Source organism: Ylistrum balloti, unplaced genomic scaffold, assembly GCF_031769215.1.
Source record: "Ylistrum balloti isolate Yb309-2 unplaced genomic scaffold, AGI_CSIRO_Ybal_v1 Utg370420, whole genome shotgun sequence".
In the NCBI taxonomy this organism is placed as follows: Eukaryota; Metazoa; Mollusca; class Bivalvia; order Pectinida; family Pectinidae; genus Ylistrum; species Ylistrum balloti.
This window is the reverse complement of record NW_026782284.1, coordinates 997,045-1,017,352: the sequence shown is the minus strand read 5'-3', so window position 1 is coordinate 1,017,352 and position 20,308 is coordinate 997,045. Positions and strand designations below refer to the sequence as shown.

At 34.9% G+C, this 20,308-nt stretch overlaps 1 protein-coding gene across 1 annotated transcript in view; it reads right to left on the bottom strand.

The window, feature by feature from the left end:
• Nucleotides 1-19,870, bottom strand: part of LOC132554629 (sclerostin domain-containing protein 1-like) — a 28,393-nt gene extending 8,523 nt beyond the window's left edge. Inside the window, exon 1 of the mRNA XM_060218947.1 lies at nucleotides 19,667-19,870. Within this exon, the coding sequence (XP_060074930.1) occupies nucleotides 19,667-19,841 (175 nt within the window). The 5' untranslated portion in view covers nucleotides 19,842-19,870. The remainder of the gene's footprint in view (nucleotides 1-19,666) is intronic.
• Nucleotides 19,871-20,308: the final 438 nt, after the last annotated feature.

Here is a 20,308-nt window from a genome sequence, read left to right as displayed (position 1 = left end):
TACAGTGAATATTGAGGTGCTTACGGTAAATGCTAAGGTGCTTACAGTGAATATTGAGGTGCTTACGGTAAATGCTAAGGTGCTTACTGTGAATATTGAGGTGCTTACGGTAAATGCTAAGGTGCTTACAGTGAATATTGAGGTGCTTACGGTAAATGCTAAGGTGCTTACTGTGAATATTGAGGTGCTTACGGTGAATGCTAAGGTGCTTACTGTGAATATTGAGGTACTTACGGTGAATATTGAGGTGCTTACTGTGAATATCGAGGTACTTACCGTGAATATTGAGTTAATTACGGTGAATATTGAGGTACTTACGGTGAACGCTCATGTTTTAGTACAAAACGCTCGTGTGAATTTGAAAACAAAATTGGCCATACATTTGATGATATATTTATATATACTTTTGTGATAAACAAACGCATATAAAAGAGAAATTAACTTATAATTCATTTTAAAAGCAGTTATATGTTACAACAATTGATAGATAGGACTTATATTCGTATATGTAAAAATATTTTTGAACATCTTTCTGTTTTTTTATTATATATCAATTATATTGTAGAGTATCTCAAGTATTCTTTAACCTTAAAAAAACATCTGAAGCAATAAAGAAGCGCATTCAAGGTCATCATATGGAATTTGTTTTCAGATGAACTTAACGGTGTTAACTTTCTTCTCTAAGGGTAGATATTCTTATATCCGAGTAAAGCTCCAGGATTTTTTTATGTTCATTTGAATCAACAATGAACAATTGGTGTATGCAGGTATAACTCATTCAATACACAGAAAAAATCCGACTAATTATCATTTTGATATGCCTTAAATTTGGTCTGGATTAAGTTAGACTATTTTCTATCTTCGGTGGTGTTAGAGGTAGATATTTATTTCCGGTTTATATGAGTTAGAATTCGACCCTTCCTTCCGGTTTGTACAAAAAGCTGTTTGAATTTGGTGTGTATGTCTGATTGTTAGACTTTGTGATATATTTCTGGTAGCTAGAGGCTATCATCCGTTTTCAGATTTCACGTGGTAATACTTTTTTGTGAATTAAGTATCTGGTTGTATCTATTCGTCCTTATAGTATGGTAATACCGCATTAATATACTTGAGGAATTTCATACCACTGGGGCTGACACTTTCGAGTGGTTTTGACACGTGCCAGATTGTGTGTACATTCCACAAGCAATAAACTTGACCACTTCATCCAGATGACCACGTACACTTGACCCTTCGCGACCAAAACCCGTGTCAGATCCAAGTAATCTCAATAAAACTCAACATAAAGTAGCTATTTTGTGGTTTGGATTCTCAGTAATCGAAACTGATAGCTGTTTGTTTATATCGCATACATGTTTTTCGGTTGCACTGTTTTGAATCTTCGTATTATTTAAACGTGTCATATGAAAATATCAAGAAAGAAAAAATCTATAAAATTAGGAAACAAAATGAAAAATAAAATGAAAAATTCTGTAAATATTGCAAAAGTCAAGACACTGATGCTCGAGTTCGAATCCAAAAGAAACGCCACAACATAACGTAACAAACAACAAAGAACTTCTGTGTCTCAGGCTAGTCGAAATTAGAAAAAAATGTGCCGTCATTGTCATTTGAGTTTAATACAGTCGGTTGGTTGAAATGTTTATCTTCTTCCTCTATTCATTTCGGAGTGAATGTAGTATTTTGTCTATAAATACACCAATCTTCGTTATCTCGACATTCATTTGGTTAAGTTTCAAAGGTTGAATAAGTTTAGTTATAAACCCATTTTGAACTCTGTGATCATGATAATATTATTTTGTCTATTTTTCCGTATGTGCGGTTGCGTTTATCGTATCGTGACTGTCCAAGGTCACAAGAGGAGTGGTCCCATTATAGAAACTGATGATAACCTCGTTGTACATTGTCTGGGAGGCCCGTCGCATGAGTTAAAAAATCATCAGAAAAATTAGTCAACTTGTTGAAGGAGTGACCGCGGAAGAAATGTTCTTTTAATCTCAGCTTCCCAAGAACCGTAACCCACAACGCGGAAGGAATGAAATACACTTCGGATGTTCACCCGATAACATATTCGTCACGAACACTAACTAGTGAATTGGGACCGATTATCGCATGCTATAGCGAATTTTATAGTCAATGTCATATTAGGTACAACACAAATCAAATTTGACTTCTCGTAAAAATGATCAAAGTAAATAATGTGTTATCACGAGATATAAAAACAGGTGTAATTTTTGTTACAACAATTGGAGTATTTGTACAGAATTCGGTTTGTGTAGTTTGCGGTTTCAGTGAAACAGCGTGTGGCGACCACAAAAGGGTGAATTCTTGACACCAATCGTCCTTATCATTCTACTCAGGGTGTTTTTGCGGATATATACAGGTAATTACGTCGTTCTCCTGACATTTATAACAGGCTCTGTTATAGATTAATCTTGTGATCTGAACGATCGTATACATGTGGTATTAAACTCCTGGCTTAATCCGAGTTAAAATGAAGAGTTAATGTTGCTAAATTTACAAGTTAAAGAGAAAAGCAAATTCAGGGATATTATGAAAACTCACCTATACAGAAATTGCTAGACTACAGATTGACATAGGGTGAGCTATATCATAAGATATTGCATATTGTAATACTGTGTTGCATATTTATATGCAGAACTAGACAGTTTTGAGTCGGCATAACCACAGGAACATGTTTCAAATTGATACACCACAACAGCTGATATATTTTTAAATGATTTGCTAATGTGAAATCATTACACAGGACTACTGAGAAACCAAACAGGTGTAAACACACAAACAAGACAGTCGATCTAACGAGTACATCACAAAACCACAGTATCGAGACATGTCTGAATGGATATCTTATCAAACATCAGTTTGAAATGCATCGGTAAATACAAATACCATGTATCTATTTTTGGAAATAGTCACTTTTAAACTCTAATTAAAGTCAATTTACGTACTTTATATTACCAACAGAAATTGTTTATGATAAGGCACGGTAGTTGTTATATTTCTCGACCGGGGATGGCCATTGTGGTTATCTATGCCACCATAGATCGGTCTGCCATGGTTTAATGTCAGTGTGGGTGTTGATGAATGTAGCCTTTGTTTATCGACAATTAATATTGGGAGGTTCACAGAAGGGAGTTTAGACAAATATGTAGCATTACTGTAGCAACATTCGGTGGTTTTTTCCTTATAAGGTTTATGATAATAAAAGTATGTCAACTTTGAATAACATTTCTTATTATTGAGAAAATGCACTTGATAACCTTTGTAACTGTGGAGTACACGACGCGAATGAAACATGTTAACGCCCATTACGGTACAGATTGTATGACCTGAACATAGACACTGATGTGACAACACCACTCACTGGGGCGACAAAAACTTAACTCAGTAAAGTTTTATTTAAATATCAAAAGTGCACACATCTTTTTTAAAATTCTGGCTTGTGGGCTAATACATGATTACACAATTTGTTAATGTAACAATCTATTAAAACTGTGGTCAAGTCTATGGTAAACTGATACGCACATTTGTCAAAGTAACAACATAACCAAACCATTGCGAATTTAATGTCAGATTAATTTACATACCTGTCATATTTGAAAATTTCTTAACTTAGGTTAGTTACAAAAAAGCATTTGAATATACATCATGTTAATTATCTTGTTACTTGACTTAAGTTAGCTACAAATAAGAATTTGTTTATAACATGTAAATTATCATTTTTAACACGTATTTGTACCGGTTGGCTTCTGTGAAACAAAATCTTTTAAGACGACAGATGCATAATAATATTGTTTTTCATGATAATACATCAGTCATACTCAACATCGTGCTATTTTAGCTACTGCTGTGTATTGGTAGTGTTAATCGTTTAAAAAAATGATTGGTTCTACAAATGGAAATCATAAAGAAGGAACACCTTTAGTGTATAAGTTAGGAATTCATGAATGTAAAACAATTATCTATATCTAAAAGCAGGGAAAGTATTAATATATTCTGGATTTAGCTGAAATTGAATACTAATATCCATATTTGCAATACTATTTGTTCTAATACAATATTTCTAATGGTAAGATAAAAAGGTTTTGCCTTCGAAATGTACTTAAATGCTGTTACCAACACCGAAATTCAAAATGGTGCTGAATTTGAAGTGTAATATTAACAGAAAAGTCCAACTAGATTCATCATTTCCCGATGCAATCGTCTTGTTTAAATCCTTATAAAACATGTTATGTGAGGCGGTGATATCACATCAACAAGTGACGGGATGTTATGGCGATACAGCAATGTTTGGATGTGAAGTTGCCAGAGAAACACAACACACATTTACACACGTTTATACAAATGTCGTTATTTTAGCATGATCCTGTGTTGTGATAACAGATCTTCACAGAGACCGATAAATAGTTTGGACAAAAGAAAAATCACACGGAGACATTTGCAGTAAGAATTTGCTACCAGTTTTATCCAAGTTCGGTTTTTTTCATTTGCAAGAAAATGAACGAAATGTTCGATTTGCATGAAACATTAACCGGAGGAAACAGTATTTTGGAACATTTTATCCAGGTTGGTAATATCAAAAGAATAGAAGATCTTATAACACAACCAGTAGATAATTAGAGAGTGAAGTTTCGATGACTACGCTTTCGTCAGACAAATGGCCATTGTAGATCGTACTAGCACTCACGTGCTTAGCGTACGCGATGGTAAGGAATGCACCAACTTTTTCGGCTGTACTATAATCATATGTGCACTAAGGTCGAAAATAGTGTGACGAGATGGTAAACAGATTTAGAGCCGAAAAAATACACCAGATGGTCTACGTTTTGTTTGCCAGTTGGTCGTAGTGTAAATAGTATGGACATTTATACGAAGTTTCTTCTGTCCATAAACATAATACTTATCTAACAGCTTTAAACATAGAGAATCAACACGATATTCATCAAACTCTGGTCGAGATGATTAGTTCAGCTGAGATTGCCAAAAGTTTGAAAGTGTGATCATATTCTTTTATCTCTTGTGTCTCCCCAGAGTTAAACAGGGCACCAATTGTGACGCCGTCTGAAAAACGAATCCTCTATCTCGGGAAAATCGAAATCGTATCATTAAGCGGAATGAACTGTGACTGAATTGAAAGTACTTTTTATTACTTGTGATCCTGATTTGTGTAACGGAAGAATCAAGTTTCAAGTTAACTAACAGACTGATTCTATACACAGACATCGCGTACTTTACAAACACAGCTCAGTATGTACTTTCCATCCAGGAAAACGGCGTCATTATTCTTGTAAAACGGGCAGTTGTGAAAGAGTCCAAGTGAATGTTCTGTTGTCTGTTATTAACATGTCTCTAATATTGATATGGAGAACATATTTATGATACACATAGATCGGACAATGTACACTGATACCGTCATATTAAGGTACACATATTTTCCAATTATACATATAAATGACGTCAATCAGAGGATGTTGCTCTCTCGGACTTCATATAAATTTCAGTACTTCGGGTTATTCGCTTTTCTATGGTAGACGCATGAAAAAGATAAGTTTGACAAACTGTTCAGGATCAATAACAGTACAAGAAATATCCAGTCAAATGTTCAAATGATCGAAGTGAGTTAATGAACGCCTAGAAGTAGAATACAGGTTCTTAAAGCACAACCAGTAGATAATTAGAGGGTGACGTTTCGATGACTACACGGTCACCTACATCAGACAAATGACCAGTGTGGAGCGTACTAGTACTGATGTACGTAGTGTACGAGATCTACACGGTCACCTACATCAGACAAATGACCAATGTGGAGCGTACTAGCACTGATGTATGAAGTGTACGAGATCTACACGGTCACCTACATCGGACAAATGACCAGTGTGGAGCGTACTAGCACTGATGTACGAAGTGTACGAGATCTTTACGGTCACCTTCATCAGACAAATGACCAGTGTGGAGCGTACTAGCACTGACGTACATAGTGTGCGAGATCTTTACGGTCACCTTCATCAGACAAATGACCAGTGTGGAGCGTAGTACGTGGGTCACCTTCATCAGACAAATGACCAGGGCGGAGCGTACTAGCACTGACGTACATAGTGTGCGAGATCTACACGGTCACCTTCATCAGACAAATGACCAGTGTGGAGAGTACTAACACTGATGTAGGTAGTGTACGATGTGGTAATGTATCCTCTGTCTGTTCGTTGTGTTGCAATTGTTGCGTCAAAGAGTATAACGACATTTTTCCAGTGACTTCAAGCCAGCTTTTCCTCTACATCGGATGTGTGCTAGTGTACATTAATATATATTACACGTAATGTGTAACGATGAGTATGGTGGATATCTGTGGTGTATTTGATATCATATGAGTATGCATGTTATTATGACGTATACGCTTACAGAAGGATATGTACGTCTTCATCGCTTTCTGTATCATGTTCTCACACAATTTACTGGTCTATTCTAGCAAATGAGTCACAAGTAACTAATTTCAATTTATATTTCATAATCATAACTTATACATTCTTAAACGCTATTACATATACCATTTGTGTGTTATTTATGAAATCTCCACGAAGTATATAAGTCAATTATTCTTTTAATTCGAAATATTAATGTTCCCGTTATGACGAACTTCTCAACTATTCAATTAATGAATATGTTACCTGAATGGAAATGCCTATTTGAAAGCACGTTTTCCTAAATGTGTATTAGCAATTGTGGAAATGATAAGAGAGAGTTGTTTACGTATGATATGTTTTGCAATCAAAACACAGTTTATCATTTTATTTTGTAAAATGCCACATTAATGATGAATATTAATTTTCTGATTGAAAACCCCAAACATATTCCGAAATGACATCGATAAGTTCCAAGTTGACAATGATTAAGTACAAGCCCTACACGCTTGTGTTGTTCATTTACGAAAATCCGAAAAAAATCGTTGATTAACAAATCATTACTAGGGTTGCTCGATTAAACACTTCTATAGAGGAATCGTTATACGTTTTCTAATTGATTCCAAAAGTCCTATACATGTTTATTCAATGACAACAACGCCACCTGGTGGGGTTCAAATGCCCTTTTCGTATCAACGCAATATTTATTCAGGGTATCTTTACAAAAATAATCGGTCGTTCTTTAATTCAAATATATAATCATTTACTCATCAATTCATACAGAGGTATCTATTGATAGTGGGCCACCTGGGGTTCTCCTGACCCTTCTCTATACACTGTTTATTTGTTTATCTGTTTATACACACCTTAGTCCTCGCTATTTTGTATATCTTCTTATCAATCTACAAGTCCTCCTTTCTGGCACATATAACCCAGGATAGACCATATACTCCTATATTTACTTTCTCGGAAGTGTCACTTTTAGTAATCTTTGTATGAGTGACCTTCTTTCAAATCAGTGAGTCAAAGGCAAACTGTTTTATCTTTCAGGTAATATATTTCTCTGAAAACCATAGGATTTCCTACGAGTGATAGCTGTAATTGATTTTCAAAGTAGCGAGTAAACACAGTTTCGAACAGTCTATATGAAATCCTAATAGACAAAAAGCAAATAAGCCCTCTATTGGACATTGGTAATTGATGGTCATGCAAAAGTAAAACCAATAATGAATTTTACAGTTAGCATGGCTTAAATGCATAATAATAAAACCACAAAAGTATCGAGACAAAGAACTATAGGTACAGATTGTCACAAACTAAACCTAAACAAATCACTTTCTCGGCATACCTTTTCATATTGTATAACGATGTGAATAATCGCTAATAAATGGCAGCTACTAGGGCACCAAAGGAAAATGATTTCTAAACATTAGATATATAAGAGAGACACGAGACCAGGGAAACTTATTGCACTAATAACAACATATCACGGTGTCTCAATTCATAGACATTCATAACAATTTATTTAAGTTAAAAAAGTTTAAATCCACATTCACTATACAGCTGCTAAGTCAGCATGCTATTCATTTGTTTAACAATCAAGTTTATACAACAAACAGAAAGAAACAGTCCCGACGAGGACAAGAAGGAGAATGAAATGACATCACTACAAAACCCACATATATAACATGTGAATGTGCCTGTCTCCTCTACAGAAGTAACGCGTTGGATATGTTACATGTCTTCTAATGATCAAACTGATAACTTTTCACTATTAAAATCTTGTATCAGAATTCTACTTCATATCTTCCGTTTGCTTTTGCGCCGACCCGTTTAACCTGGAGTCCGATGTATTCTACTCTGTCTTACAAGCAAACGAAGCCGGGAGACTAAATATCTGACAGGGTTTCGCGAGTTTCAATGTTGTTTGCATTTTATGATTTTTAGCATAGGTAGATTAGGATTTGACTCGGTCGATAATAAATTCGGGACATGTCAGTTCGTCAGGATCAATAAATGGAATCGATGTCCCATAACTATACTATAATCTAGAAAGTCCTGACTAAAAGTGCCCAGTAATACCACGAAAATAATACCTCCGTGTAAATTAATGTTTGTAAAATACGTTTGTCTACTTTCTAGTTCATAATCTATAAAGAGCGGAGTGCGGTATCAAGTTCACCTGAACCATTGTCTAAATGTCCAACTTAGTAGTTGTAAGAACTGCAGAGGGATTTTTTAAAGGATGGAGTAGTTTTACCTAGCTTAATAATATCGAAGACACATCACTTTCCTGCAATTGTAATGAAATATAATATATATTAGCAGACCTGTTTTCCTTCTTTTTTTAACGTACGTGTATGTCTCATTTTTAACCAATGGGGTCAGATTTAAGCTCACCTTGCAGCTTTCATTTGTTAGTAAACATTGTGTGCCGGTACAAAATTCAACACACTCAATAGGATTCAAACAAAGTGGTAGACTAAGGTAAATATATATAAATGGTTTTTCCTTACGTACATCAACCTAAGTGATCAATACATTAAGTATAGTCGGTGAGTAATCTACTAAACCCCTAATGGATTTGAGAATACCTACACAAGTGATATATAAAATTCAATATTTAATACAAGTCATACATCGAATCAGGATCGCAAAGTTAACATATTCTTTGGACATGTGATTATATTGTCGTATAAATAATCTCACAAAAGTGATGTTCATCAAATAGTAAAATAGGCCAAAAGTACATTAGAAATGTGAATCTTAACAATGCAGCGCAGAAGCTTAAAAAGAAGTAAGCCTGCATATTTATCGTCCAAACTTATTGAAGACGAATTAAAACTGATGTTAACATTTCAGATATGTTGTTACATCCGAAATTCGTGACACAAAAAAGGAAAAGGTTAAAAGCCAATAGTATATTCGAAGATTTTGAAAGAGGTATTCTGTATCAACATTTAATATGGTTAACGATAGAGATTGGAGGTACAATAGAAACATTGTACGGATCACATTCCAATTGTCATTCATGTCTGCGCATGACAGTTATGGATATCTACTCCCATCAGTGTGGCATCGTTGTGGTGTAAACTGCCTCAAGAAATGATCCATTTTTAGCTACACCTATATCTACCATATCAATACAATTATAGTCACCTTAAGCTGTAACAACATCAAACTGCACCGCGCTTATTATTTGACTTCAGCCTTTACCTTCACAAGTTTTTACTTCACAAATAAATAAAATCAAGTTACATTTTCCAAATAAATAGCTTTGATGACATTCATCTTCAAGCGTAATTGAAACGAGGTCATTACATATAACTATTGATGACATATATGGACGCAATAAAGTTTTTTTTTACCATTTGAACACGTAACAGCTGTATATTTACATATATGTAGGTTTCATGCAACAATATATGATTTAATAATACACCACTGTAATAATATAAGTTTAAGGTCAATGTCTTTACTGCCTTGGGGAAGCAACTGGCTTTTCGTCATTATATGTTTGATAACTATTCCACTGGGTTCTGAATACATCCTGTGAAATAGGCTACATGTTCCAAACATCTGAAGGATGCACAATGAGTGGTTCATTAATTAAACTACCATAGGTAGGTATATAACATTCCTGGCATACAGGGATGTCACAGCATATGATTGTAATATGTAAGAAAATCGCAGACATATTGGCTTTTGCATAAATTTGCAAACGTTTCGATACCAATTACAACTCGTAGAACTGACATCAGGTCTGGGTGATTCAGTCTAGGTCAGTAAAAATGGTACATGTAAAATTCTCTGCTGATGTGAAAACAACGATCTTCGATAGGATATACTGTATATTTCATGTAGGAGAAATTTCTGATCCACATTGCATGATTCTAAAGGAAAACACCTTCAGTAGAATGGGTTGGAGGCTCTCCCTTAAAATTTTAACATATCACAAATATGCTTGTTCTATGTTCATGACTACGGTGTTCTTTATATAAATATGTCTGTATAAGATATTAACAGGAATGTGGTTAGCTAGGTATAACCTAAAGTCACCGACATCACGTTGTTCAAAGACTCACTATTCAGTGATGTTAGGAGTGATTGTAAAAGTTACGAACAAAATGCAGTTTTATATGTAAAAGTTGACATTTACGAACGAGAACTTATAGGAATAGGAACCGAGACCATACTTATCCCAGGGTGTAAAGTCAGCTGAAGTTTTATATAACAAGTCCGGAAACAGGTGAGGCAAAACAGCTCGTTAGATAGGGCAGATAATAGTTTGTGTCGGGTAGACGTAGCATTGTTAGGTCTTATGGTACCTGTCACCATCACATCATCAAAACACATCTAACATACTGTTTTTAACACGGGACAACATAACATCGATGAATCAGTGTAATGCAGGTAAGTAGAATATAGTACGAGATTTCAAAGAACTATTACAAAACATTAATGATAGATGGATAAAATGAATCACATCAAGCTTGCAATCACTACAGCTTCCTGTGACGTTTGTGCATATTGTAAATTGCTACATTTCCTTTGAAAGAGAAGGTTTTGTGTGGACAAAGAAAATTTATATAAAAACATAATAGTGTATCATAAGGAGTCTTGGCTCAATGTCTTCATTCTGGTCTGAAGTCGTAAAACTAAGGATATGATAGCAGTATTTTTATCAGGTCATATGCAAAAGGCTATTTAGTCTATCATTTGGCGACAAAACATGAAAGAACTGTCTTAATGTGTCTATACGGGGATTTATTCGAGACATTTCATTCTATGGAGCGATGTAGACGGTTTACAATGTTAATTTATGTAGACACGTTATCTTTAACCTTGGTGTAGACGTTTTATAGTGCAAAGCTTTTCTGAAATGTTATTTTCAATATCAGTGTTCCCTTATGTTTTAAGTACTTCTGCAATTTTGGCTTGCACGCCGTTGTCAGAAGTGTATCTTGTTTGTAAAGAAAAAACCAATCCAAACTGGAGGACATACCTGATACTGCATAGAAAATAATTATCTACCACAATACCGTTGACTTACGTCGTGATCGTTAAGACATTACCTCATTTCCAACCTTGTTTTTATTTAAGTTAAAGTTACTTTTTCTTCGTGACATTTTGATTACGGTCTCGATATTTCACTGGTATTATATTTATAACTATTACTGTTTATTGAAACACTAACCTATATTCGGTGTATTCTCCGATATCATTATCAAAATGTACATTCCAATCCATACGCAACATTGACAAAGACAATAATGGTCACGAGACATTTATTTGCCTATTAACCCTGCAAATTGGTAACTTTGAAATAACAAGAACAAAAAGCAAAAAAGGATAACAAGTGACTCGGTTGAAACAAAGTGTATAATTTTGTATATTTACTCTCGAAAGTAGTTTTTTTTTATTTCTATGCTTAAAAGCAGAATATCAAAACTATGTCCATTTTCTGTAATATAAACATATACATCTCCATGTGGACCATTAATGATCCATGCACACATCATAGGACTGTTCTTACAAGATGGTACGATTATTTAGGTAGAGGTATGTGTTGGCGCCAAACTAGGACATTATAGCGCTGTGTTCAGGGGATGGTAGTGTTACAAACAATGCACACGCGAGAAGCGTTTCAGGTAAATCAACTGTCAGTATTACAATAGGCGGGAACAATGGTTCGCTGGCGTTGTTGCTTCAAATTGTGTGTTGTTTTTGTGATTTGTTACACACACTACTCGCACGAAACCCAGCCCGATCTATCTCTCGGCTCCATTAAACGTCCACTCTACCGAATAAACGTCTCATTGAAACACTTGATTCTGTGGTTTTGCCCAACCCTTGCGGACACAAACAGCAAAATATTCAACATTTTTCTGATATAAGACCAACGTAAGATCTTACGTTTGAAATAACTTTTTTATCAATATGATGAATTCAACCACAAGCGATCAACTTTGCGTTAAAAAGTCGATAAAAATATCGACCTAAAAACTTACGTTGTCCATTTGTAAGATATTCAACATAGAGATGTGAAACAAGTATTGGGAAGCTATTACTGTTTCTTATTCAGTGCGGCACAACATGTTCATTTGAATCTAAAGTATTGACTATGACGATCGCATGTTACTAAGATCGGCAAGTATAGGTCTGATTCTCTGTTTCTAGCCAATCAAATAATATCATATTTCCACTCGGGACAGAGCATTAATCCCTCCACATCATTATGAGGATGTCTTAATCGCCATGTTGAAGGATCCCGTATTTTGCTAATGTACTGATTAAATACTCTGATTCTGTCTTTTTTGAAAAAGTGGTGACTGATCTGTTGTTCCTTAAGAAATAAAGATTACAAAACATGGAATTCCCGGAAAGATCCCTTAATCTATGTTTTTGTCTCCCGTCTCCACAAATTGTTGCCAAGAATATGTCTCTCCTCATCACATGTGGTAGCCGGGATTATGTCTGCTCTCCCCACATGTGGTATTTGGGAATATCTCTCGTCTCCGGATGTGGTACCGGAATTAACGGTGCATGGCTACTATCTGGATGTCTCTTGCAACCAGTTATGACAGTCATGTCTCTGTCTCCATTTAAATTCAGTAATAATGAACATAGAATGTTAATTAATTACTTTAAATTCAATACTATAAACCATTATTTTATGCAATTGTTTTCTAAAGCAAAACAACAAAAACAAACAAACAAATAAAAATATCAACAAAATAGCAATCATTAAAACTAGGGCAAAATATGAACAAATGCACGATTTACACAAAACCGCATAAAACATTCGAGAATAATACCAGATGTACTGGAAGAGTAAGTTTCGTCTGTTTTATCGACGACACCCGCCATGTAAACCTTGGTTTATCCAAGTAAGTTATATCACATTCTCATATGAGAACAAGATATACAAGATTAGAACCAAGAACCCAATAACCAAGCATAAAACACAAGGAAATAGAATACTTCTCAATGAGATTTCTATGAAGACCGTACAACTTCTCCATAATTTTCATCAGCCTGACAAGTTTTAAACCTGATAAATTCTGATGATAAATTCTGATAATTGGAACAGGCCTTTGGCTATCGAATCAACCGCGATATGCAGGCATGTTGCTAACCAGAAATGGATACAAAATTACAATAGGGGAACTGCAATCATTACGCTTATCATACAGCTTTGTGTACAGCTGTCCAGGTTGGAGTCGTGGAAAAAGATTGAGATAAGCAGATTATATAGAGGAGCAAAATACACTATATAAGTAGGCTTACGAAAAGTTCATTTTTTTCTGTTTAGAGTGCATTGACATACAACATATTACGATGTGGTATTGTGAACACAATAATTACCTAGCAATGTTTGTACTTCATGCTCTATGAGTGCAGTGAATATCTCTGCACATCAGCAACCTGAGAAATAAGATTTAAAGATCATCATTTAGTTAGTAAATGTAAAAATAGCAGTACTAAATCCTTGATACAGCTGTGTGGTTGCACAAACATTCGACTTGTGCCTTTTATATAGCCCTTAATTATCACATTATTATGATTTAGTAACCGTGATTAAGACAGAAAAACATCTGATGCAGCCTAATAACACTTATATCAACTACATGGCCTACACTTGTGTCAGTCAGAAGAGCTGTTTGCTTGGTATTTATTGGTATACCTAAATCCTAAATCAGTTTTACAAGTTTTATATTTATTGTCAATTTCGGCAGAATGAAACTCAAAAGGTAAATATTTTAGCTATAGGACACTTTAGATTTAACCAGAATTAGCAATTCAAAGTCATATAAAATGTATCCCACATGCAAGCTGAGGAAATAGTAATCGTGAAGGACTAAAATGGCGTTTGTGTTGTCAATAAAATCGGAGAACATTTGTACATCACATCGTGTAGTTTTCCGGCAATGTAAGGATGTATTTTATATAATTACAAAAATGTTTCTTAATTTTTCATAAACAGGATAAACATTTGTATATGACGTAATCTTCTTGATCTCAAAACGTTAATTCACTAGACTTATGACGTGTATTTATAGGAAATAAAAAGGCAGTATCTAAAGCAGAGATAAATTGATTAAAACAGTGATGAACGAGCAGTTCTCAGTACTACATAAATGTCATGGCAGTCAGCGGTGTAGAGAGTACAAATGAATCCATATTATAGAAACATCCATACCGATACTATAACAGTCAGCGAGGCCCTGTTCATTCCGTTCATATATTTCGTATTAAGGCTATGTCCATTTATAAAGACACATATATATGTATACATGTATATCGTTCAATTTATGTATTGACAAGCAGACTCTTGGCAGAGGCCACAATCTAAGTATCGAAAAGGGTCATGTGATCGGTTTAGAGGATATTCGATTGAAAATATAAAATCAAGCAAAATAGGTGATATTACTCAGATGTGAAATATACTTATAAAGCATATCCATTCTGGCTTACCAGGCAGTTCAATATACATACATGTCCTGTTGAGGTGACGTATACAGGTAATACGTATTCACAGGTACACCAAATATCGATACTTAACGTCACGGCTTCTTCACGTCTGCCATAACCCAGATATAAAAAAACTTGAGAAACATAAAACCAGCAACGTATTGTAGATAGTTCCTTATTTAGCCTGAACTTTAATTATACTTTGATAAATTACACGAGCCATGATTTACAATCTGAGTGTGCCAACACATAGACGAATATGGAGGAATTGTATCGAGTAAGTGTGAAATATAACGAACGAAGTACATAATTTACATTGAAGTGTTCGTGTCTTGCAAAACCTGTCAGTTACAAATATAAGTAATGAAACACAAAACATTATATGCTTGTTTTGATCTTGTTCACAACAGAAGTAAGTAAAAATTATATCGCTTCATAATAATAAACAACAGAAACCAAATTGAAGAAACGAAATAGCCGTGAAATTAAAATAAGTATAAGCATGTTAACACTATCTACATATGTATTAGGTTTTCACTATTCAGCATAACCTCACTTCGAATTCCCCCAAACCTATATGGTGGACTGTTATATGGGGTCGTTCTGTAAGAAGACGTCCCTTTAACGTAGTAAAGAGACTGCATTTCTGCTCCCTCTACTAGTCACAGTAAATGGTAAGGTTTATTATATAAACCTAACATGAAACATGTGCAACAGATCAATGGTGTACTGATATAAATGTACAGGTCGGTGGTCCCGTATTGCACGTGGGGTTAGCAGAACCTTTGCTCCCTCCCCCACGTTGAGAGGTCTGTCTGCTTGCTGACTTGCCAGGCCCCCACAGTAATCCAGTCACGGGACATGTAATTGACATGTAAGAAGAAAATATCACCAATTTTTCTACGGAAGCTATACATTACATGGCAGAGGTAGTTTCTCTTTGTATGTATTCCTATCATCAAAAGGTTTCTATTTCAACACAGCATCTGCTCAAATCTGCCATTTAAGCGTGTTGACCTGTGACCTAGCTGCGTTCTCTATAGTGATTTGTTTCTCGTTTTGGCCTCTTAAAGCTTAAAGCGAGTTTAGTGTTTAGAATGATGCTAATTACAGATAGTATTTATCTTGTAAATCAATGATTAGAAGGTAGAACTCTTTGACCTAACTACACATTACTTGTCTTTGTAAATACGACCGATGGTAACCTCTCAAGTCTTCTGTAAAGGGTGTATCTATTTGTGACTGCCTTCATAGAGTCGTGTATAAGGCACAGTACTTATACCTGAATTAAATTTCAAAGTGTCAGTTCGCTCGCATGTGCACAAAAGACTCAGTACAGAATTTGTTGAAATTAAAGAAAAATGAATATTGATGGTGCAATTTTCAATAATACTAAAGCAGGCATGCAATAAGAGACTTTGAGCTGTGTATTGAGGTTAGCTGTACAGCTATATGAAGTAATGAGTATCCAGAAAGCTAGGAGCATGTAACGTTAAGATAAACTTTTCCCGTTTGTGAATATTTCTTAAGCTAGAACATCATGAAACGTTAGGCTTGAATTTATAACATAATACTTACACCATGGGGCTGTCGCATTTAAACCAAATCAAAGGACGGAAATGGCATGCTCGTGCTTTTGTCGTCACCAAATATAAACTATTGAAAGGAACTACTTTATTCACTTCAATACTCTGTTGTAAAACTTGACTCCTGTAAAGATTATTTCAACAAAATTCTGATGGACATCCTTGTTTGCGTTCTGTATTATACTACAATACGCTGAAATGCGACAGAGGACAAGGTTAGCAAAATATAGATGAGTGTGAAAAAGAATTATTTCACGTTAAACATTTGATGTCAGTCCTTTTTATAGTTTATAATAGATTTAACATATATTAACGATCGGTATTGGAAAGAAACATATTTTCAGACTACGTAAATAGTTTTTTACCCCTGTAACGAGCTGAATTACGCCGTAGAACTTAAAAGTCAAAACAGCTTGTATCATTGTATCTTTGTAGGTAATTTATATTTAATCAGATTTAATGACTGCTGGTGTACATTTCAACAATTCGCTTAAACGTTACTAAATAAGGTCTCTATCGAGAAGCCTGATTTAAACGCTCTCTCAGTAAACATAATTTGATACAAATCTAAATACAACTGGTAATAACATAGGAGAACATAATTTTCAGCCAATATAAACATTAGTTTTCAACATGTATTTCTAATTTAAAATGATAATTGAAGAATTATTTGAATTTCGCTATTACATGGTACATAATATTGTATATGGATTTTACAAGTGACCTTGTGACCGTGTTGAACTCGGTGTTTCTCATGAGACAAAACCCTTTCCCATAGCAATGATGTAAAGAAAGATTTAATTAATATAATATTTAGATTAGTCGATAAAATGTCATATTTGTTTTTGGACTTCCTGCACCACTTCTGCTTATTATAGGTCTAGTCGAACTTACATACTGACACAATGACGTATACAGGAAATAGTAATTATACCCTCAGCTAAACTGTGGTAATTAAACTCAATCATTAGCTATAACACTATCACCGATATACTGGCCAGTCGTCAAAATACCGGTTACGTATCGTTAAACATAATTTACATAGAAAATGGATAAGAAATTTGAACCTATCTATATTTAAGGTCATTCATCCATGACAAATGAATTCCCTCACTCTATCAATGTTCCCGGTAAAATGTAACTTACATTTATATGTATTTTGTATGAGTTAATTAATTAAAGCGCCGTTGACTGAATGACATTTTTACTTCATTCATATCGTTTATATAACGTCAGGTGAACGGGATATCTGCAATCTTAATCCATTCGAACTATACGTGTTCCGTAATGATACAACTGAGCCGTGCGGATACTGAATCGATTTTAGAGTGATTGCATACTTTGTGTGGAGTAACAAAATACCCTACTTTGACAGCTAGATATTGTAAAACATTATCCTATATGCCCCAAACTGAAGTATATATAACTTTACGGTGAGAAAGGTTGCAAATAGCAAATAATCTCTGTGTTATGCGTTTCCTGGATTTTAACTAGATACTGACTTACAATGAAAAGGGTAGGAGTGTGTAAAATATATACTTTTTTAGAATCAGCGGCTCGGTAAACTGCCTATACTATTGAAAAGAAGTGATGAGTATGGCTGCATTTCTTAATATCCATGTAGACCAATAAAACTTGAGGATCGGCTGTGTACTCTGAAGGACAAAAGAAACATACTCTTTCTCCACTGGTGTATTAAATGTACCCTGAATTGTTACAAGTATGATCAAAGCTAACCTTGTTTACATTTTTATCTTATTGAATATAAAATATCATCATTTTTACAACCACATTCAATATACCTGTGTTTTTTATTAACACATTCATACCAACATCAGCTGGACTTATTACAGGAGGGAACGGCTTAGCAGGGTGTTCAGACAATTGCCCTCTTATTAAGCTCTAAGTACATCCGTATTTATTTTAAATCCTTGGTATGTTGTGTAACAGCATTTCACTTTATGAATCAAATGAAACTGAAACAAGCAGCTGATAAGTTCAGGACGCTTTAAGTTAAATATTTGTTAAATGTGGTTTCCTATATTCGTAGTGCGTCATAATTATTGATCTCAGACGTTTCACTGTCTTATATATACTGTTTACAATATCCTAATTTACACATGGGAAGGACCTGATTTGCATACCACTGTAAGCTGAAGGATAAAGCCCGGCCACCTGGCTCTGTCCCCATTCATCTGCGCAGTGACACTAAATGTGGGTCATTCAAGTTGAGTACAGCCTTAAATCAGACTACTACTGCGTTCGTCCTATTGGCTATGACAAACACATACTCATCTACACAACATCTTACTCATTCAGTTATTTATACAAATAATTAAACTACAAAGCTCTCGTAATTATCACACTCCCATTGAGCAATTTCTTCAAAAGAGACATATAACCAAAGCCGACAACAAACTGACTCCATACCCCATCAATATATATGTGTACTCTTATCAAGGTAAATTTTCTATCCTTTGAGTGCATCTTTCTATTTATCGTCCTACCCTCCGAATACACTCCCAGCAGTGAATATTGATTGCACCCGTATTATTACGAGTGCAGCGGACGAACATTAGGCAAGCAAACCAAACACGTGGCTATGTGTTCATATACCAACGCTTTATGATGCAAGCTTGAAAAAATGTCTATGCAACTGCTGATAAACGATGATTTAAATTCTGAATTAAAACGTTATTGTGATGAGAAAATATACCTCAATTCTGTATGTTCCAACACATCATTTTAAGCTATGAATTATATGGACCATAAAAATGTTCAACCGACAAACAGCACTATGCCGCCATCCGCTCATACACAAAGCATAAAGACTGAATTGCCCAAATTTGGCAAATATAAGATACACTTGGCATGCTTATAGATATACAGAACATTTACTTTATTTCAGCACATGATCAAGACAACAATGATATTATAATAAATATTTAAATAATGTTTATAGACATGTAGCTCTAGTAAGTGTCCATGCATAAATTACAAGCATCACTTAACTACTTATATAGTACATATAAATATATATATATATATCCACACTTTTATCAACACTCTTACATGTTAAAGCATTGACTTAAATCATTATACATAACAAATGTGATATTTTGCATGAAAATGTCAAAGTTGTAACAATTTATCATTTGGTATAGATAAAAATGGATATTGACCTACCTGGCTTAGGAAACAGATGTTTATTAATGAATCCGGGATTTATTAAGTCAGGTTCTGCTGCCCCTTCATTAACACTATCCGTAAGTGAAGGAGGGGTAAGCACAAGTGCTGCTTCATAAGCACTGAAGAGAGCGAAAACAGTGCAAAGCAAGCTTCTGTCCTTAATCCGACGCATGTTTTAACTCATTAGGCCAAGGTATCATTCACTACTACTCCGGTGAATACATGTGTAATAATTAATATGGAGGATAACTTTCATCTACTGGGCATCACATGTCATTGATGTGGCGAATAATTTTCGTGCATTAGAAAAAGCAACATTATTTGGCCAGAGAATTGAACATACACAGCAATACTCCCAAGTGTGGACAACATGTTTAGTTGTTGTAATCTGGCGCCGGGTCTCGCCGAGTCGACTGACAAGTACCGCCGTATCGTAGTACACAACACTGGGCAACAAAGGGGCGTGGCCTCTATCACCGGAGCATAACGTACAAATGTCAATCAAAGACCATGTAGGTTTGTCAATGAAACTTTCCTGCTGGGTTGTACTCATAGTAAAATGTAATGTACGACGGAGAAGGTACACATATATATACACATGCAAAATCGACTGAAACAAGGGAGAATATAACATTACTG